We start from the raw sequence: 22230 nt of genomic DNA on the forward strand, positions 1-22230 counted from the left end.
TCACCATTTTTGTGCTCCCTGTTACCCTCCAAAGACAGATAATGAAACAAGTGAGATAAAGGGGAAATAAAGGCAGCAACAAAGAAAAAACTTATTTCCATTTCTGGAAGTTCATTTTGATAAATATTATTTTATATGATCAGATTTGCATCAGTATTGTAACTATGTGTTTTTCTCCTAAGAATATCATCTTCTGTCTCACTGTGACTGCCTAAAGATCTGTATAATTTATCCTGTCTCATCCAGTGTCTTTATTTGTAGATTTATAGGTGTATTCTAGGTGCCACAAATGAGGCAGACCAAGCAATCTATGTTCTCTGAGTCAGACTTACTTTGCTTACTACAATTTTTCAAAGTCTTTACATTTTCTTATGAATAGTGCAATATGATTGTTTCTGATGGATGAATAGAATTTTATTGTGTATAAATACCACAGTTTCTTGATCCATATGTCCACAAAGTGGCATCTGGGCTGATTCCATGCAGCGTCTTTATGAGGAACTTTGAACTCTGTCAAACCAACACCAGGGTTGGAATTGCTGGGAAGTCCTAGAGGAGACTTTGCAAAGAGCAGTTTCATGAGCTGGTAGTATTGGAATTTGGAAATAGGCAGGACAGTTAGTAGTGGTTTGCAATGGCAGGAAATCTATGTAAAGGAAACAGAGCAGTCTTCTCTATACAAAGAGAATCAGGAAATAGCAAAAACAGGGCAGATGACAGATGGGAAAATGTCTTGCTTGGTGTGTATAGACTTTCTTATACACAACAAGTATGAGTATTGATCATAAGAGCCATTCTTTCTTTGAAAGAACTACACAGCATTGGACTGCTGGAATCTTTAGCAGGAATAGAGTTTGGGGTATTGTTTGGAGTTTACTCTGGGACTATACACCTATTCCAAAAAGCCACACTGAAGAGAGAGACACTGAAGGTCATAAAAGCTCCTCCTCTTGGAGAATCAGCTTTCAGTCAGGATTAGGGTTCGTTCTTGCACTGTCCACTGTGAATGTATCTGCTACTGAAGAGAGTCTGTCCCCTGATGTCTACTGGCTAGTCAAGAGATTTATTAGAGCTCTGTAATTGAATGTGTTGGGCTGGAGATGAAACTAGATGGTAGAGCACTTGCCTACAATGCATATATTACCCTGGGTTTGAGCTTCAGCACTGCAGGAGAAAAGCATTGATATCTAGAAATGAATGTGTCTAAGTAGTAAAGGGGCTAGGGTTCACAGTCCCTGAACCAAGAGTTTCGCATTGTTAGCTCATAGCAAATTCATATGGGGGTGCTTATTCCTTGATAAGACTTAGCACTTAAGGAATTTGTTCTTCAGAATTAGAATTCTGTTATGTCTTCTTACCATTACTCTGCACACTTCTTAGTTTCTTCTTTCTTACCCCCCCCCTTTTTTTGGTGCATCACTGTTGTCATTTGTTCATCAATTTCAAGTTCAGGCTCAACTTATCCCCATGCATAAGGAAATTTGCAGGTGTTCGTTTGTTCAAAAGAGATCTTTTGTGAATGTGGTTATTTAACACAGTGTGCTTGTCTCGTCTTGAGAACTTCAGTGAATGTCCCTTCCAGGGTGGTAGGAAGATGCACTGATGGTGGGAAGGAGGATCAAGTTAGTGAATTTGGGAGCTATCACTTCTGAGTACCTCAAATGTACCAGGCAGAGAACCAAGTGCACTTGCAAACATAGCAGTTTTGTCTGTGTCAGCACAAAACAGTAGTTCTAGGCCATGTCTTTAGAATGTTGTAAACAGATCAATAAACTACTTTTACTCTGGCTTTAATAACCAGGAACTAGAAATAGCACTGCCATGTCAAATGTTAGGTTATTACTTATTGTTCTTGATTTTTTTTAACCAAATCTGTGAGTTATGTCAGTTTGGGTTAAACTTAGTTATGCAAATTTATTTTGCCATAATGACACTACACTGTAATGTAGCTTGTGTGTGTATGTGTGTAAAACCAGCATCAAAATAGGTTTCCACTTACACTTCTTCTTTTTATATGTCTGATAATAAGTTTGATTCCCTTTCCTCATATCAGCAGGGACTTGATACTCCATCCGTTACTGGGGGTTGAATTGAAAACCTTGTGCTTGCTAGACTGGTGCTCTAGCACTTCAGCCATGTTCCCAGCCCTTTTTGCTGTTATTTTTTGTCGATTGTGGGGCCTGAACTCTGGGCCTGGGTGTTGTCCTTCAGCTCTTCAGTTCAAGACTAGCACTCTACCACTTGAGCCAAGTACCATTTCTGGCTTTTTCTGTTTATGTGGTGCTGAGGAATCGAACCCAGGGCCTCATGCATGCAAGGCAAGCACTGTGCCACTGAGCCACCTTCCCAGCCCCTCTGCTGGTTATTTTTGAAATAGGGTTTTGTTCAGATCTGCCTATTTTAGACTTCTCGTCATTGCTGAGATTCACAAGCAGACAACTACATGTTGCTTCCCTCCATGGAGATGGACTCTCATGGACTTTTCTGCTTAGACTGCCCTAAAACCACAGTCCTCTCAACCTCAGCCACCCAAATAGCCTGAAATAGCAGTATGTGTCACTGTAAACAGCTGGGGGTTGGAAGGAGTCTCAATGACTTTTTAGCATGGACTGGTCTTGAACTACAGTCCTTCCTTGCTCAGTGTCCCAAGTGGATAGAATTTAAAAATAAGCTCCCAATACCTGGTTATGTTGGGTGCTTCTTACTTTTTTTTTTTTTAAAAAAGCTAGTTTTTGATACCATTTCTGGGATATATTAAGTTTAGTGTGCACTGAAGTGAAACACAGTCCAGCATATTTTACTTGTTATTGGGTGATGTGATAGATGAAATCATTTACTCTTGTCCATGTGTACTAAGATAAGATGTGCAATGACAGAACTCTTACTATAATGTTGTCGTGACTGTAATGAAATGTTGTACTTAAAAGAATATGAGCCTTTCAAAGGATTTATGGACCCAGGGAATCTGACTTTTCTTATGGGATTCAAACTTAGTGTATATTTTAAATGGTGTCTCCTTCTTCATACATCGTGGGTTTTGAAACAATGGCAGAAAACTAGGAAGGGAGAAGAACAGAGTTTGAGGTGGCATCAAGCTAAGGGGAAGTCTTTACATGCTGATCCTGTGAAGGCATTGCTTTAATGACAGTTGTATCCTCCCATTCCATGGTTTACCATAAGCACCTTATAAATACAAAGAGAGAGAGAGAGATGGGTGTGTGTGTGTGTGTGTGTGTGTGTGTGTGTATAATGACTTTGTCTTTGTATTTTTTTTGTCTTCAGTTCTTTCAATCTTTAGTTCTTAGTAATAAAATATTAGGACTATAGGTTATAACATTTAACACTGCAGGAATATCTTAAATTATACCTGTCATTCTAAAAACAGAAAAAAAAAGCAAGCAAACAAAGATAGCTTTTGAATTATGGGCTGAGTAGGGCTATACTTAAACTTTAAAGGAAACAGCTCCAGAAATTGGATTATTCCCCCATAGTCTGAGCACCCAAACCTCCCGTTTGTCACAGGCATACCCCAGCAGATGGCACCTCTGTCCTCAGTGTGGTGGTGTCTTCAGCACAGCTCCATGATGCTATGTCTCTTGATAGTTTCCGGTGCTGTCATAAGCATCATTGTTGATGACAGGGCCATTTGAATTTGAAAACTACTCCACCCTTGTAACCTTTTTTTAAATAAGTTTTTTATTGTGAAAATACTGTACAGAGGGGTTACAGTTACATGAGCAAGGTAATGAGTACATTTCTTATCCAGCATTGTTTCCTCCTCCTTTGTTTTCCCCCTACTATTCCTTCCCTCCCTCCCTCCTCAACTACATGCCCACCACACCCCTAAAATGTAAAGTTCGTTTTTCAACCTAGTGTCTTGTACATCTCATTGTTGCAGTTGGTCAATCTGTAACCTTTTTGCTCAATTCCACAGCATGCAGTTTTATCAGCTCTGGGAACTTGCCAATTTAGAGTATCTTTGTCAGAGTTCCCTACTGGGTTTAGTTGGTATCACTTCATCACATTTCAGACTCATTCTTGGCTCTTATTCCAGGCAGTTTTTCTTCTCCATCTTTTACCCATCCTTCTTTTCTAGTTTCAATATAGAAACAAATGTAAGTCGTTTCTGCTTTACTCAATAAAACAGCATTTAATTTTTCCGTCTAGCTTTGTCTTTAGTATCATTTATCTACACTAAAGTCATGTCTACTGTCATTTTCTTTGTTTCTGTTCCACAGCAGCACGTATTGCTCAAGTTGTACTAGCTGCTTATTATCTGATTTTAACCTTATTTTCTATTTAAAAATACTATATTAATATTTTAAAGCTTCCTTTCATATTTGCCAGATAGCAGTACTTCTTGGCTACACATTAATATCACCTGAAGAATAGTTTTAAAATCTCAATACCTGGGCTGCATCGGAGAGTTAGTCTCCGTAGAGTTGTCCAGGGAATTCCAGTGCATAAAAGTTTGAGAAAACCACTGCAGAAGGCTCTATCAAAAGCCTTTATGGTAATCATATCTGATGATTTTACACTGCTTTTTTTTGGTATGGATGCACTTACTGAAATTACTTCTGTAGAAATCAAATATAAGAAAGGGTTGAATTTCATGGAGAGGAATTGATAAAGGTCCTGTCAATCTGGAGAGATATGGATTTCAGTTGGCAAAATAAAGAACACATAAAGAACATTGGAAATGGAGCTACCACTGGGCTGGGAAGAAGATCGTTCTCATGAAAGGAACCATGTACACAATACTGCTGAAGAAGTTTTGCATGTCCTAGGCAATTTTGATTAAGGAACTTGAAAAGTTAGATGAAATTCAAGAGACAGTTGGAATAAGCAACGGAGGTGAAAATGTGAAGATACTGTAGATGAACAGAATACATAACCTCCAAAATATATTCATTGATCATTTGCCGATGTGAATTTTCTATTTTTTTTTTTTTTTGTCGTAGCTGGTTGCTTTGGGGGCTTAAACCAGGGCGTGGGCACTGTCCCTGAGCTCTTCGGCTCCACATTGAGTCACAGCACCACTTCCAATTTTTGATGGTTAAATGGAGATAAGAGTCTCATGGAGATTTTTCTACCTGGGCTGGCTTTGAACCACAATCCTCAGATCTTAGCCTCCTGAGTAGCTAGGATTACAAGTGTGAGCCACCAATGTCTGGCTTTCTACTTCATTTTTTGATGACCACTGTAAAATTGATCTCAAAACTTCTCTATGCCCCTGACTTTTATTTCCATTTATTTCCAGCATACCATAGACATACAGGGGTAGAATAAGCCAGGTGTTGATAGTTCACCCCTTTAATCTTAGCTAGTCAGGTGACTGAGGTGAGAATCACAGTTCAAAGCCAACCCTGGGCAGGACAATCCATGAAACTATTACCTCCAAATAACTACCCCAAAACGGGAAGTGGAACTGTGACTCAAAGTGGTGGAGAGCTGGCTTTGAGCAAAGAAGCTCAGGGACAGCTCCTAGGCGCTGAATTCAAGCTTCTTAAAATAATAGGCAGAACATGGGCCAGAAGAGCCCTGATTTGCACCAATAGATTATAATGCTATCATACATACAGCAAGATAGAAAATGGAATGTAAAATAAGTTTAAGGTATACGAATTCATACTTTTAGAATGCCAAATTTGAAAAAAAAATTGTAGGACTTTTAGGTGATGAATAAATAGCTGAAAATATAGGCATGTAGTAATTAAATGAAATAAATATTAATATTTAGCAAAACAATTGATACATGGTAGGTGCCAAATTATGATTTGCCACCCAGTTATTCTATACTAGGGTGGAGTTTATTATGATGTGAAATTTTATATTGCTTTTTGGGGCTATCTATACTTGTTAGTATTTCAGTTTGTAATGCTATATTAGTTTTTGTCTTTCAAGCTTAACAACCTGGCAAATGTAAGAATGGTGATAGGGATGGTGGAGGTGGTAGTAATATTAGTTACAACATGCCAGGGTACTCTTAATTCAATTCTGTACTTAACAAGTAGAAACTCAGTCAGAATAATAGCTCTGTGAGAAGATAGGTATCCCCACTCTTGAAGGACATCAAGGTCCAGAGAGGTCGAGTAACTTGCTTAAATTTGATTGCTAACATATAAGAAAACCTGTACTCATGCAGGACCTGTGGTCCTGTAGCTCATGCAGCTAGGCTAAACTATAATTAACTTGATGTATTAGCTTTGTTTGTTTGTTTTTTTCAGGTAAGGGGTAGGTTTATTCAGTAGACCTGCTGGCACCAGGCAAGATTGGCACTCCACATGGCTGGGAAAGGCCTGGGAATGAGAGAGAGCTGGGAAAGAGAAGAGCTAAAAAAGAGCAGAGAGAGCAGAGAGAGAGAGCAGAGAGAGCTAGTAAAGAGCAGTGAGAGAGCTAGGTAGCAGAGAGAGCTAGAATAGAGCAGTAAGAGAGCAGAGAGAGCTAGAAAAGAACAGAGAGAGAGAGAGCTAGGTAGCAGAGAGAGCTGGAATATAACAGAGCGATGTATTAGCTTTGTAAACAAAGGAGGAAGCATTAGGATATCCAGTGTTGAGTACCTTAAAGCCATGGAACAAAACTCTCAGGTGCAGACGATGGAAAGGTCACATCTCAACATGATTAGGAAAGGTAAACACATGTAAGTTTATGAAGGTGAAGGTGGGTGGAGAGTGCATCTAATTGAGTGCATGGAAAAGCAACGTGTTAGAATGGATGCTTCCATTTAGGAAGTACTGACTGGAGTGAAAAGTAATTATTTCCCAGAGAAGTTTTATGTAAACTTTCTCTCCAAGTCTGAAAGGAGTAAAAATAATTTTCGTTGTCATTTCCTTATGAACTGGCATTAGTCTATTCTAAAAGTTTAGGTACGTAAGAAGCATTTCAAAAAGAGCATTTTTTGCATCAAAATCGCCTGCATTTACTTCCTGTCCCCACACCAAAACTTCTCAGAGTGGCTGTGCTGAGAACAGTGACATCAGCATCATTGGGGGTGCTAGGTCCCACTGTAGACCAGCATGCAGCCAGAAATTCTGGGGGCCCTGTGATCAGTTTCAAGGAGTCTTTCCACTGAGTCTGATGCATGAGCAAGTTTAAGAATCTCATTTATATCAGAGAGTCAGTTCATCTTTTTCTTTCTTTCTTTCTTTTTTTTAAGCTAGAATGCATCATACAGTTATAAGCAGAAATAATGTAAGTAAAAGTAACTGTGAATCTTAAGGCACTGTTGAAATGATATTTGTTGCTTGTACACTAAATTATCATGAAATACATTTTGGTATATTCCAAATGTGTTACTGGTCTCTGATTTATGCATATAAATGCATATTTCCCACTTCTGTTTCCTCTATCTGCCATTGCTAATCACAACTGCAAAGACAGTTGTGAAAAAAACATAGACTTTTAGATAATGCACAAGTTCCAAAGTAGAATGATAGAAAATCAGAAACAAAGCAATCCACATATAAACTGGTCAACACATGATTTGTTTTTATTTACTTTATTGTTAGTATAAGGGATTGCCGTCAGGTCAATCAGGTGATGAGTACATTTTCTTTCGTATAGTGTCTTTGGTACAGTATAGTTCACTTTCATCAGTATCTAGTAAGCTCCACCACTGATCTTTTTCACCCTTTTCCTCTGTGCTTTCTCCTCCCCATACTCCCAAAGATAGACACATGAATAACTCCTACAGAAAAAATAACAAAGCAAAAACAACAAAAAGACCTCTTGTTTACTTATCTTGGGGTTCATATATATATACACATATATATGGGGCATATAGATATTTATATAAATATAAAGATGCATATATGCATTGTGATTCTCCCCTAAAAATACCTTCTTTTGGTCTCTCTGTGTGTAAGGGTCTAGAATCCTGTATAATTTATTATATCCCAGTATATTTTAGATATAACTTTCACATATGGGAGAAAATGTGTGTCTTTTGTCTCTTGGAGCTTGACTTACCTAACTGAACATGATTTGTTCTAGGTCCATCCATATTCCTGAAATTGACATAATATTCTTTCTAATGGTTGTGTAAAATTCCATTTTGTATAGGTACCATATTTTTTGATCCACTCATCTCTTATTGTAGAGCATCTGGGCTGTTTCCATAATGTGGTTATTGTGAATAGTACAGCAATAAATATGGATGTCCAAGTATCTTTATAGTATATAGGCTTGTGATGTTCTAGGTAGATGCCCAAGTGTGATATGGCTGGGTCATAGGGAAGATCTACGTTTAGGTTATTGAAGAACTTCCAGGCTGTTGTCCAAGTTCAACTAGTTTACATTCCCTCCAATAGTGCAATAGGGTTCCTTTTCCCCCACATCCCCACCAACATTTGTTTTTGTTTGAATTTATAGTATTGTCCATTCTAACTAGCCAGGGATGATGAGCATAATTTAATTCTACATATTCACTGGATGTGTGGGAAGATAATGTTATGGTTTGGATCTTAAATTTTCCCCATGGCTCAAGTACTGAAGAACTTGTCTCAAGCTAATAGTGAAAGTAGAGTTTTAGACCCAGACCCCAAATTTTTAGGATTCAACACATCAGTTCTGGCTACTCTCTCATATATTCCAAATAAAGAGCAAGGAAGAGCTGAAAAAGGATTTGTTAGGTTTGAGTCAGTGGAAGATAGAACATCAGTGTATCTTCAGGAAACCAACATGAGGTTTTATTTACAGACAAAGAACTGGAGACAATGACTTATCTCACCTTTTCTGCTTGTCTCAGACATATAAGAGTTATTGTAAATAAGGGAAACCATGGGACCTATGTTTCTTTAATCGTGACTTACTTCACTTAATATATTTTTTTCCAAGTCTTTCCATTTCTTAACAAATAGGGCAGTGTCATTCTTTCTAACGGAGGCATAGAATTCCATTGTGTATATATACCACATTTTCTTGATCTATTCATCTACTGAGGGCCATCTGGGTTGGTTCCATATCTTAGCTATTGTAAATGATGCTGCAATAAACATAGTTATACTGGTAGCTTTAGTATGGTCTTGTTTGTGATCATTGGGTAAATGCCCAAAAGTGGGATTGCTGGTCATTGGGGAGCTCTATGTGGAGTCTTTTGAGGAACCTCCATACTACTTTCCATAGTGGTTGAACAAGTTTACACTCTTACCAACAATGCATCAGGGTTCCCTTCTGTCCACATCCCCTCCAGCATCTGTTGTTGTTAGAGTTCTTGATTATAGCCATTCTAACTGGGGTGAGGTGGTATCTCAATGTTGTCTTGATTTGCATTTCTTTTATGGCTAGAGAGGTTGAGCATTTCTTCGTGTGTCTATTGTCCTTCCTTCTTTCCTTTTCAGAGAAGTTTCTTTTTAAGTCTGAAGCCCACTTAAAGGTCAGATAAGTCGGTTAGGTGAAATGAACCCCAAGATAAGTATTCAAATGTTTTTCTTTCTTGTGATTGTTTCTAACACATATATAAGATGATTTCTTTGTTGCTTTGTATGTCCCTCCCCCATGGTATAACCCCTGCTTTCATTGTATTTGATGTTGGTATAATTTGTGGAGGGGAAGAGCAAAAACAAACCATTTAAATAGGGATAAAGGTGGACCCATTGCAACAATGAGATGTACAAGACATTATGTAGAAAATAGAACTTTACAACTTTTTCAGTTGGGAAGAAGGGGCAATCGGGGAAGGGGGGAGGAGATGGGAAGGGATAGGAAAGGGAAACAAAGGAGGAGGCAACAATGCTTGGTAAGAAATGTACTCATTACCTTTCACATGTAATTGTAACCCCTCTGTATGATATTTTCACAATAAGAAATTAAAAAAAAAGAACTGGGGGCAATGAGAGAAAGGTGTATGTATTCATTGAATATTCCTGGTGAAAGCATGGCTTGCTTGGTCAATATTTTAGTCCTTGTTTCTGGAGGGGTTCTGGAGAAGTTACCACTTTATGTCTTGAGGAGAGCAGACAAGTCAGTGTTGCAGGTCACGGTGGTCTTTCCCAAGGATGCTCTTTTGTTCCTTAGAGTTAGTCATGGTTCCTTGTCATAGGATGACATTGATCAGTCCTGTCCTTTCCACATTGCAAAGTGATTGCAAAGTGACTGCAGAGGGGATGGCTTAGAGCAAAGACTTAGAGCACTAAATGGAGACAGGGATGCCAAGTAGGTAGATAGTGCTTTTCCATGGGAAATCAGCTTTTAGGCAACTATTACAAGTGTATTACTGGTAAGTGGTGGAACCTTTGGGAGTGAACTTCATGAAGGGAAGATGGGTGAGGTGGTCATTCCCTTGAAGGGGATATTGGGACCCTGGTCTACCACAATGTTCTGTTCTGCCATAGGTCTAAAATCTGTGCAACCTAGTAACAATGAACTGAAACCTCTTCCAATCCTAGTAAATTATCTCAAGGACGTTGTTACAGCAGAGGATTTTTATTTTTCAGTGAATCACTAATACAGACATCAGCATATCAGAAGTCCAAGGATGAAATTCAGAGGGAAAACATGGGAAGTGGTACTGTGGCTCAAGTGGTAGAGCACTCTCCGTGAGCTGAAGAGTGCAGGGACAGCGCCCAGGCCCAGAATTCAAGCCCCACGACTGACAAAACAAAACAAAACAAAACAGAAGGAAAACATGTTATTTCTTAGCTGGCCTATCAAACAAGCATATCAATGCTGAAGGGAGACTCAGTTTACATTCTATAAAAATGTGGCTGAAGGTCTGGGAGGTGGCTCAGTGGTAGAGCGCTTGCCTTGCATGCCTGAGGCCCTGGGTTCGATTCCTCAGCACCACATAAGCAAAAAAGAAAAAATCCGGAAGTAGCGCTGTGGCTTAAGTGGTAGAGCACTAGTCTCAAACTGAAGAGCTGAAGGACAGTGCCCAGGCCCAGACTTCAGGCCTCACTACCGGTCCCCCCCAAAAAAATGTGGCTGAAAATAAGTTTGAGATAAGCTATTGTGCATCTAAGTAGGCTAGTCAAAGGGACCTGGTGCCTTCTACTGAATGAATAGAAGAATTGCTTCTCTAAATTAATTACTGGCACTTTATTCTTTTTGATTATTAGATCCTACCTGAATAGCAGACTCATTGACTAATTCAATAAATTCTGATTGGCCCCCAAATGCAGGGGTGAATCGTTCAGAATTATTTGCCCACGTGGGAATTTACTTTCTACTGAGAAGAATATACAAAACATATGCATTGTTAGAAAATTATAATTACTAACGTGGAAAAATGAGGATAGAAGACAGTTGCAGATTTAAAGAGATGAGGTGTTGACAAAGAAAGGAATAATCATTTACTGAGGAAGCAGAGTATGTGCTAGGGAGAGCCAGCTTGGGATGAGGCTCTTGTCATCTGAGGAGAAGCTGAGACATAGTGAATCTGGAAGGCAGAGGACAGTGTTAGCTGCCCTAATACATGAAGAATGGCCTTGGGACAAATTTAGGTTTTCTTTGTTATTATCAGGGTGACTAGGAGGTGAGAAAATGACAGCTAGAAAAAAAAAGTATTGTCACCTAGAAACAGCATCTCAGAAGTTCATCTGCCAGAGAGGTTGTTCTGAGAGCAGTTTTCCTTAAAGGAGATTGGTAATTATATGTCATTTCAGTTTTTGGTAGTAGTGAGAGGGAATTCAGGCTTTGGGATGATGATTGAATTTATACCTTTGAACTCCCTCACCATCCTGAGAATCAGATTCTGAGATTAAAAACAAACAAAAGAACAATAACATCATTGTTTCATGCATAGTTGCCATCTGGTGGAAAAATAAATAACTACAAGGTATAAACTATGAAATCCATCCAAGGAGTATAGATTGAGAGCCACTGCATGCCAGGGAGATTTAGTCAACAGGTTTTGAGTCCATTTATCTTTGACTTAAAGGAATGTTTGCTTTTAAGATTGATTTCCAGAAATTTTCTTTTTTTCATATTCACTTTGAAACTCCATTGCTCAGATGCAGAGCCTTGGGTTATCAAGAGTAAATGATTTGCCATCCTCAAGATGCATATTTTGTAAACTTTGGATTTGAGAAACTAGCTACTTATTTCTGGTTTCCTAGATGTAGTGTGGAAAAGATTTGTTATTAGAAATAACTTCTCTCCTTACCTCTGTTTTATGTTTTGCCCATCTTTGCGAAGAAAAGCTTCTTTTGAGACATTTAATCTGCAGCAAAGGATTCCTACTTATTGATTCCAGACCCACTGAGAAATACTTTTGTACAATACAGAATTATATACTTGACCTACTCTTTAATACAGAACAAAAATAAAATGGAAGCCAGGCACAGGTGGCTCATGCCTGTAATCCTAGCTAATCAGGAGGCTGAAGTGTAAGGATTATGATTTGAAGTAGTCCAGACAGGAAGTTCTATGAAACTCTTCATCTCCACTGAACTGAAGTAAAGATGTAACTCAAGTAGTAGAAAGTTAGCCTTGAGTGTAAGAAGCACAGAGCTAGAACCCGGGCCCTGAGTTCAAACACCAGGACTGGCAGAGAAATAAGTAAACAATTAAATTGACAGATAGATCTATAAATGAAAAATCTAAGCAGTTGTAAAATGTAGATCATAGGTACAAATATGCTTGTACTAAACATTTTTCTTTTTTGCTGTATGTTTGAATATTTTCAAAATAAATTGGTCAAAATTCATGGTTTTGGAGACCATGGCAATGTCACATCACTTCAAAAGTTCCTGTAATCCTTTACTAGATTTTTTTGATACATTTTAATACATAGTTGACTTTTCATATTTTTGTATTCTGTATCATTGGATTCAAGCAACCATATCTCACAACGTACTCACAAGACACTATGTTGGAAATGAAATTTTCCACTTGAGGAGGAGGCAGTGGAAAATGGAAGGGAGAAGTGGAGGAGGGGAGGGATAGTAGGAGAAATACAAAGAAGAGGGTAACAGTGTTCGACAAGAAATGTACTCATTACCTTACTTATGGAACTGAAACCCCTCTGTATAGCATCTTTATAATAAAATAAAAAAAGAAGTACAGCACTTGCCTAACCTAGCTTGTATGAGGCCTGGAGTGCAATCTACACACATGTGCATGTGTGCGGATATACATGCACGCACACACACAACTGTCAATTCAAAAAATTTAGATATTTTTATATATTGAAATGTACAGACTTAATTGAATTCCCTTATATGGTAAAGCAACTAATTACATAGCATTTGCATTGTATTAGATATTATGAGTAAGCTAGAGTGATTTTAAAGTATATGGGAGAAGACAGGCACTGGTGGCTCACAACCTCAATCCTAGATGCTCAGGAAGCTGATATCTGACAGACTGAGTTTCAGAGCCTGCAGAAGTATCTGTGAGACTCCATCTCCAAAACAACCAGCCAAAAAGCAAAGCTTGAAGTGTGGTACAGTGCCATCTGAGCAAGTGGGAAGCTCCAAGTTAAAGCCCTGTTATTTGAACTCTTGAAAGAAGGAAGGAAAAGAGGGAGGAGGAAAAGGAAAAGAAGGGAGGGATGAAAGAATAGAAGGAGGGGAAGAAGAAAGAATGGATGGAAGGGAGGAAAGCAGGAAGGATATGGAAGAACATGCATCCCATCTAATACTAAAAACACATGTTGAGAAAATTGAAACCACTCTAACTTTACCATTGAGGTTAAGAAACCGGTAATGTTTCAGTCTTTTATTGTATGTCCTACCTTGAAAGATAAAGACTTTTAGTATCTCCCAAGCTTTTGTTACATTATTTCTTAGACAATAAGGGGAGGAGAAAGGAACAGAAGTATAAGTGATCGGGTGAGCAGAGTTAAACCATAAGGAAAAACAAAATGATTTTTTTAAAACCAGAAGACAGAAAGCTTGAGAACAGCTAGAAAATATTGATAACATAATGGGAAAATCCTATCTTTTGAAAAGATAAAACATTTTTGTTCTTTAGGATGAGGACTCTATCCCTACATCAGACAGACAAGATTGGCAATTTAGGGCTTTAAATTGCTATCAGGGCTTTAGATTTCATACAAGGGATTTAGATTGGCTCTATGGAAGGTTCTTTTGAAACTATTTGCTAGGTTACAGATAAAGGTTTCAATGTAGCTCTTATCTAAATTTATTTTTTTAAGAAAAGATTATTTGTTGTCAGTTTTCCGAGTGATTTCTACACATTTGATAAGGAATGAAATCAGTTAAGTCAGTGATTTCCAAATCTTTGGAATTTATAGATCAGTAAACATAATGGTAACATCTTTTTCTTTTCTTTCTTTTTTTTTCCTGGCCAAGAAAGCTCATTACTACAACAAACTTCTACCATATATCATTAATAACTTTACATAATAGAAGATGACTTGTGCCTGTAGTTTCTACTCTTGGAATATGAAATAAATTCAGTTTTATTAAACTGGACCTTCTTGGATTTTTTGTTTTTGTTTTGTTTTTGTTATACTTGAATACAAGGAAAAAATCATTCCACCCTGGTCAAACACCAGGCTTGGCTTCTGTATCTTTCTCAGTTCCATTACGACTGCAAAGATCTAATCATTTCCATTAAAATGTGAGCATGTAATGATAGCAAACACTATAAAGGCTTCAAAGTCTACCACTCCTGAAGTTCAGAGTTGAAGCAGAAGAGAGATGTAGTGATGTTGTGCAAAAGTATGAAGGTACAAGTAATATCTTCAGAAGTACAGGAAGAGCCATGACAGCTCCAAAAGAAGAAATAACAAAGCTGTGGGATGCTTTACAAAGCAGGTGGAGAATGATAAGAATACATCCTCCCTCCTAATTCCTGCCAACTCATCCATGCCTTGCCTTCCCCAGCTCATTTTAATAAGCAATTAACTGAATTGATTGCATGAAGCAAATGATAGGACTTAAATCTTGATTTCTCTATGCTTTTGGCTATTTGATCCTGGCTATATGTCTTCATGATGCTTTTGGTTTTCTTTGTATGATAGACGTTAGCATATGTTTTCTATGGTTACTAGGCTTATAGGTACAAAATTACTAAGGAAAATTATAGCTATTCTGAAAAAAAAGTTTACAGTGTGACTCTTAAATGTTTCAGTGGTATTCTGTGCTGTTGAGATAAAGACAATATACTTTTCCAGACCTTAGAAAGTGCGTAGTTTTCCTCTAGGCTCTTCATAGCATGGTGGCTTCAGTTCCTTCACTGTAGCTCAAAGAGCTTAGTTAAGGGACATTTAGACCAGCTGTGTTCACTCCACTGTGCTCCCCAACTCTCCCTTCATTTCCAACATAATTCCTTCTTGTGTTTAGATTTTTATTTATCTATTCAAGGAGGCCTTTCTGACCTCCCCAACTACAATGAAAAGTCTATTATAAGCTATCACAGCCCCAGAAATTCTCAGTTGTACTTTCCAAACACAGGCGTATTAGTTTGTTTGTCCCACTATTAGTAAACAGTAAACATACACAATTTTTCTTACCAAGGTCTTTCCCAAATTGATCCATCATATACTTTGGCCATGATAATTTGGGTGGGGGGAGGGGCCTTGAACTTCAGGCCCTAGATGCTGTCACTGAGCTCTAGCTGAAGTCTAAGACTCTACCAATTTGAGTCACAGCTCACTTCTAGTTCTGGGGTGGTTAATTGGGGATAAGAATTTCATGGACTTTTCCTCCCTGGGCTAGCTTTGAACTACAATCCTCAGATCTCATCCTCCTGAGTAGCTAGGATTACATGTACATAGAGGGAGTTGAGCCCTAAACAAGTCTTTCCCTTAGAACAGAAAGTATGTCCTTGGAATAATGACGGAGAAGGCTAAAAAGGCTAGTTGGGGAAGTCATGGGTAGATGAAGAGAATGAAAAGATGGTGCCAGAGGGGAATCCCTGGGCTGGCTCAATACAAAGAGATCTGACAAATACTGGTGTTTGTGAACAGGAAAACAAAACTGCTTGATTTCTTGTAAAATTAAGCTCACCATTGTTAAAAGGCTTTATGAGTTGATATTACCTAAAAAAGTTTTAAAGGACTGTATCTTTGTCTCTCCAGGGACAGTATAGACTATTTTTGAAGCATAAAAGCAAAGCATCTCTTGTTTGTGGGGCTCTTCTATTTTCTCAGTGTCTTTCTGGCTGAATACTTGGTGATAGCATTTCCAAGAACCATCTCAGAGATACCCACAATGACTTAGCAAGCAAATAATGGTTTTCTCCACATTATACAATGCTTTTGAATCAAAGAAGCAATGCCTGCTTCAGATCAACAGCAGTGTGTGGACAATATGTGTTTCTGTGAAAAAATATACTTGAAGTCTTATTTGGACAGCTGAGTAGACTTATACTGCAGATATAATTTCTTGTTCTGGTTACATCTTTGTTATTAGTTCCCCATGACATTGTTAATGTATTCATTGAAGTTCTGTTTGGTATATAATCTGAACCGATAAATGATCCAGACAGTTGGAGGTGCTCAGAGAAGACCATGTAAAAGATATAACCCACCGAAATGTCAAAAATATGATAATGAGTAGTAGGTTAGTTTTCTAGTGTTATGCTCCTCATCTCCACTCTGAATTGGTTCTATGATTAGAGAATTTTACTGAAAACTACAGAGGTGTTGGCTAGCATCCAGCAAGACATTGACAGACAACCTGACTACCAGAGATATAACCATGGTAATGAGTAAGGAAATAAGTAAAGTATTGTCATTTGATTCCAAAAGCCAAGATACATTCTCTGTTTTCCTAAAGACTCTGTGATATAGCATCACTCATATATCTCCTCAGCTTAAATGGCTCAGTCTATGATAGAGAATAATAATCCACAAAGCATAGGGCAATTGAATGGTTTAAGGAGAGCTCTTCCTGTTTGAAAGGTTCTAGGGAGACAGAATATCTGCCTATTGGTGGTGACTTTTTGGGAGTGGGGATATAATTTGTTCTCATGGCAGCTTCTAAACAAACATGGCTTCCTGTAGATTTCCCAGGCAGAATTTCATGGAGAATCTTGGAAATCAGAGCAGAAAACTGTTGTGGACTGGTTGAGGCCAGTTCTAGGACCAGTTTCCATATTTACTTTCATCACAACAATAGATCTCTTCCCTTGGGACATCAGTTCATGGTGCTTGTTTTGCCTGTGGGATTTTTATTTTTCATCTCCCATTCATACGGACAAGATCTATATCTATATAACTAGACTTTTATTGTATAAACGTGTTATAGGCTGAATCATTAATTATATATATATATATGTATATATAATGCAAATGGGTTTTTTCAGTTTTAAAGTTTGCTCTAGTTTTGAGTATTCTTTCAATATGCTACTTTCTCACTTCTTCACTCAGTGCTCCGCCATTGCCTCTGGCATCAACCAGAACACCTTGTATTCATCTTTCATTTCTATTTCAGCAGGTTTTTCTCACCGTCCCTCCAGGCTGTTGCTCAACTTGTCCTCCTCATGAAGCTAGTTATCCCATTATATAATTGTAGTTCTTTCTTTCTACAATATTGTTCTCTCTCTGGTACAGACAATATCCATATCTTACACCCTTTCCTTTACACAAATATAATAGCAAATTGGCACACTTTGCTCACTTACTCAGCTTTTAAATTATAGCATAGACAGGCAAATTAGATTAGTTGGTTCTCACCAACTAATCATTCATTGACACAGAATGTTTTCATGTCTGCCTACCTAGATACTTATGTGTGACAGATGTAGTAAATGAAGCAGTTTGGGATATATGGAATTTACTGTCTGATGATTAAAACAGATATAAGTCAACAATTATTTTATGTAAATATTACAGTGACAATGTGAACAGAAAAGGTTTGGTGATGCCCTACAATGCAGTATCTGACTAAGGCATGACTTTTGGGGGAGGAATCTGAAGAGAACCAGCTGACTGGGATCTGAGGTATTTCACCACCAAAGGCGAGGCAGATTGGATGTCTGGTGAAGGCCGACTTCATGTCTTTACCTGGCAGAGTGATAAGGGGTTCTCTGGAATCCTTTACAAACACGACTCCTGTGCAATTAAAAAAATACCTTAAAGAATCTAGTTGCAGAGTTTCCCTTGGCCTTCAGATGAGGGACATGAAGTTCCAGTTTGAATCATCTTACAGGCTGCTCAGCACTTCATATTTCCTCTTTTTCACCATTTTAGAAGGATTTGGGGCTTCCTTTTTGTAAGGAGTGACTATCTGTACTACATAAAATATGTTGAGTCTTTGCAGCATAGTTGATGTCAGTCACCAGGCTGAATTTCTGAAAACATTTGGTCACTATGATGATGGCTAATTTAAAGATATTATTTTTCTTTCTTTCAGGTTTTTCTCAAGAGCGACCGAGTGGCGAGAATGGTTCAGAGTGGAGGGTGTTCTGCTAATGACTTCAGAGAAGTGTTTAAGAAAAATATAGAAAAACGGGTGCGAAGTTTGCCAGAAATAGATGGCTTGAGCAAAGAGACAGTGTTGAGCTCCTGGATAGCCAAATATGATGCCATTTACCGGGGGGAAGAAGACTTGTGCAAACAGCCAAACAGAATGACCCTGAGCGCCGTGTCTGAACTTATTCTGAGCAAGGAACAACTCTATGAAATGTTCCAGCAGATCCTAGGCATTAAAAAACTAGAACATCAGCTTCTTTACAATGCGTGTCAGGTAGGTACTTTGTGAAATTTCCCATTCCCTATCTGACTCACAGAATAATCATCAAGTGTTTACAGGCCTGTGAAGATGTGCTTACCTTCCTATCATTGTTTTGCTTGCAAAGCTGAGTGAAATTGAATTTTAATAAATCAAATGGTGATATTTGAAAGAAGCTTTGAAAGAAGTATTTGGTAGGAGAAGAAAGAATCTGTATCCACTAAATAATTGCTCCCATGGGTCTACTTTGGGACATGAAGTTGGTGTGTACTTGGGGCATATTGGAGGCATGTTCTGAATATTAAAGTAAGAATCATCTATTACCCGAAGAACCTGGAAATTTACAATAAGCAGATACTCCTCAGTGCAAAATAATTTTTCATAAACATAGGTTGCTAAGTCTTCTGAGTCTCATGGCAGTAATTTAAATATCAGTGTTTTTTAAGGAAGCCATATAGAAATGAATTGAGAACGATTGTTAAACTATGTAATATAAAGACAGGAAAGTTAATATATTTTCTCTTAAATTGTTCAAGTCTTGCCCATGAGAAACTGAATATAATCTTATGCTTCTTTTACTTCCTTTATTAGACCAGATGATTGGGTGTAAGAATACGTTCTGTTTGTTATTTGCATTTTGTTTGCTCATTTTGGAAGTATAAAATTTTAACTTTCCTATAATATATGCAGAAGGAAAACTATAGTTTCTGGCATGAACATAAATTTAAAAACCCTTAAATCTTTGAATGTGTCATGATGAAATCTTTGAATGTGTCATGATGAAATATACCAGAATAAGAAATTGTTCATTTGCTATGATGTACCAGCATGTTCATGTGGAAACTTTGAGGGAACTTTGGTGTTATTAAAACAGAGGGGAGATGGTGTGGGATGGGGGCTGTGATTTGTGATGCCATTCATAGAGGTAATATAGCTAGCAGTCCAACTGACTGGAGATATACTATCCTAAACAAGTGGAACCTGAAGAATGGACCACATGGCACCCTATCAACTCTTGCAATTCTCCTTTATGTCTGTGTTTAGATTTTTAAGAGGCTTAAGTAATTCAATTTTTACAGCTATCTAGATCCCGATCTTTTTCTAGCAAAGGCAAACTTCATCAATGTTTTATTATCTCATTCCATTATCTGAGTAAAATGACTCACCTAGATCTATACCAAAGTGAGAGCAAAGTAATTGAGACCCTTATCCAAAGTTTTTCATACTCTGAAAACTTCAAGTAGCAGTAATTAGTATCACAGAACTATTTGTATAGTGATAAGGGAGAGCAGAAATAGAGTGTTGTTTTTATAATCCTGTTTCTCCAGAAGTTTTAGCTTTGGAGAAGAACATTGAGAGATTAATTTGAAATTTTGCTTTGGACTGTGGGTCTGGGGTTTAATGAAACCTATCAATAGGCAATTGCTCAGTTTCTTGTTCCTCTCACCAGGAAGCCAGGCGCTATTAACAGCTCCATACACCTCCACTCAAGTCTATAAAATGAGAATAGAGGAGAGGGATGTGAATCTTCAAAAGAAATCTGCCTTCCACCCACCACTTTGTCCTTTTTCATCTCAGAGCACACAATTGGTGATACGTTTGGTTTTACATAAAGTGATTTGACTTTTTCAGCAATAATAAGAACATGTTATATGGGGTGTTACACCTGATAACTTTCAAAATGTCTTTCAAAGTAGGGAAATAGAAATATGACGGGAATATTTTATATGCATTTGTAATATGAGACTCCCAATGCTAGAGTAAGTGTTCTAAAATGACAGTTTTTGTGTTGGAGAATACAACTAGAGAGCAACATAAGATCTTGAGAATAAATAAATTTTGTAAATTTTGATTTTTGCAAACTCTAAAGTTGGTCATTGAAATGGCCATGGTATTTATATGCATATTTACTTCCTTTATAAATAAATGTATCATAGTGTAAAATGGATGGATTTGATTTGTTAAATATATTTGGGGATCTGGTTAGTAATACTAAGTAAAATTCCTTTTTTTATTATGAAAATACCATACAGAGGGGTTACAATTACATGGGCAAGAAAATGAGTACGTTTCTTATCAAGCATTGTTGCCTCATACTTTGTTTCCCCTTTCCATCTCTTCCCATACCCCTTGTCCCTCCTCACCCGATACCCCCTACCAAAGTTGTAAAGTTCGTTTTTCTACATAACGACTTGTACATCTCATTGTTGCACTGGGCCCACCTGTATCCCTATTTAAACAATTTGTTTTTCCCCTTCCCCTCCACAAATTATACCAACATCAAATACAGTGAAAGCAGGAGTTATACCGTGGGGGAGGGACATACAAAGCAACAAAGAAATCATCTTATAAATATGATAGAAACAATTACATGAAAGAAAAAAAAACATTTGAATACTTATCTTGGGGTTCATTTCCCTAACATAACTTATCTGACCTTTTCTGCTTGACTCAGACATATACATTGCAAATAAGGGAAACTATGGGACCTATGTTTCTTTGGGCCTGGCTTACTAGATTTTTTTCCAAGTCTTTCTATTTCCTAACAAATAAGGCAATGTCATTCTTTCTGATGGAGACATAGAATTCCATTGTGTATATATACCACATTTTCTTGATCCATTCATCTACTGAGGGGCATCTGGGTTGGTTCCATATCTTTGCTATAGTAAATAATGCTGCAATAAACATAGTCGTGCTGGTAGCATTAGAATGGTCTTGTTTGTGATCATTTGGGTAAATGCCCAAAAGTGGGATTGCTGGGTCATAGGGGAGCTCTATGTGGAGTCTTTTTTTTTTTTTTTTGCCAGTCATGGACCTCAACTCTGGGCTTGGGCGCTGTCCCTTAGCTCTTTAGCTCAAGACGAGCACTCTACCGCTTGAGCCACAGCACCACTTCTGGCTTTTTCTGTTTATGTGGTGCTGAGGAATCAAACCCAGGGCCTCATGCATGCAAGGCAAGCACTCTACCACTGAGCCACCTTCCCAGCCCTATGTGGAGTCTTTTGAGGAACCTCCATACTGCTTTCCAAAGTGGTTGAACAAATTTATACTCTCACCAACAATGCAGTAGGGTTCCCTTCTGTCTACATCCCCTCCAGCATCTGTTGTTATTAGAGTTCTTGATTATTTCTGCTTTCTGGAAAGGGACAAGATGAAAGTCTAAGAATTGTAGAGTTTGGGGATTTTCAATGGTTGTTGATTGAGCTTTTGTATTTACAACAGTTTGATGGGGACATCTCCGACTGTTCTTTTAACACAGTAGCCACTCTAATCTGGAAGAGTTTTGGACTCTCAATCTATGGAAGTCCCCCTATGTAGCAACACTTTCTGATAGAATTCTGGAAGTCAAGAATTTTACTTTGTACACATTGAAATAAATTAGACATCCATGAGATAATAAGTGGTCACTGAATCGACAAGCCTGTGTTTTCAACAGGAGGTAAGGTTTGGGGGATATAGTTTACAAAATCAATTTGATAATGTTAATATTTTAAACTGTATCCAGTCCATTTTTTGCCTTAGACTAGAAAAAAAAATAAATGCTTTCCTTTGTCCTAATCATGTTCATTAGAAGCAAGCAAACTAACCTTTGACCCATGAAAGCTTATTTATGCAATGGATGGTCATAGCTGATTCTAGTTATTTG

The 22230-nt window shown here is 37.9% G+C and overlaps 1 protein-coding gene across 1 annotated transcript in view; it reads left to right on the forward strand.

Moving 5' to 3' along the window:
* Cadps2 (Ca++-dependent secretion activator 2) overlaps positions 1–22230 on the forward strand; it is a 436304-nt gene that overhangs the window by 139267 nt on the left and 274807 nt on the right. The window contains exon 4 of the mRNA XM_013019914.1: positions 18264–18596. Within this exon, the coding sequence (XP_012875368.1) occupies positions 18264–18596 (333 nt within the window). The remainder of the gene's footprint in view (positions 1–18263; positions 18597–22230) is intronic.

Source organism: Dipodomys ordii, unplaced genomic scaffold (assembly GCF_000151885.1).
Source record: "Dipodomys ordii isolate 6190 unplaced genomic scaffold, Dord_2.0 Scaffold48, whole genome shotgun sequence".
NCBI lineage: Eukaryota > Metazoa > Chordata > Mammalia > Rodentia > Heteromyidae > Dipodomys > Dipodomys ordii.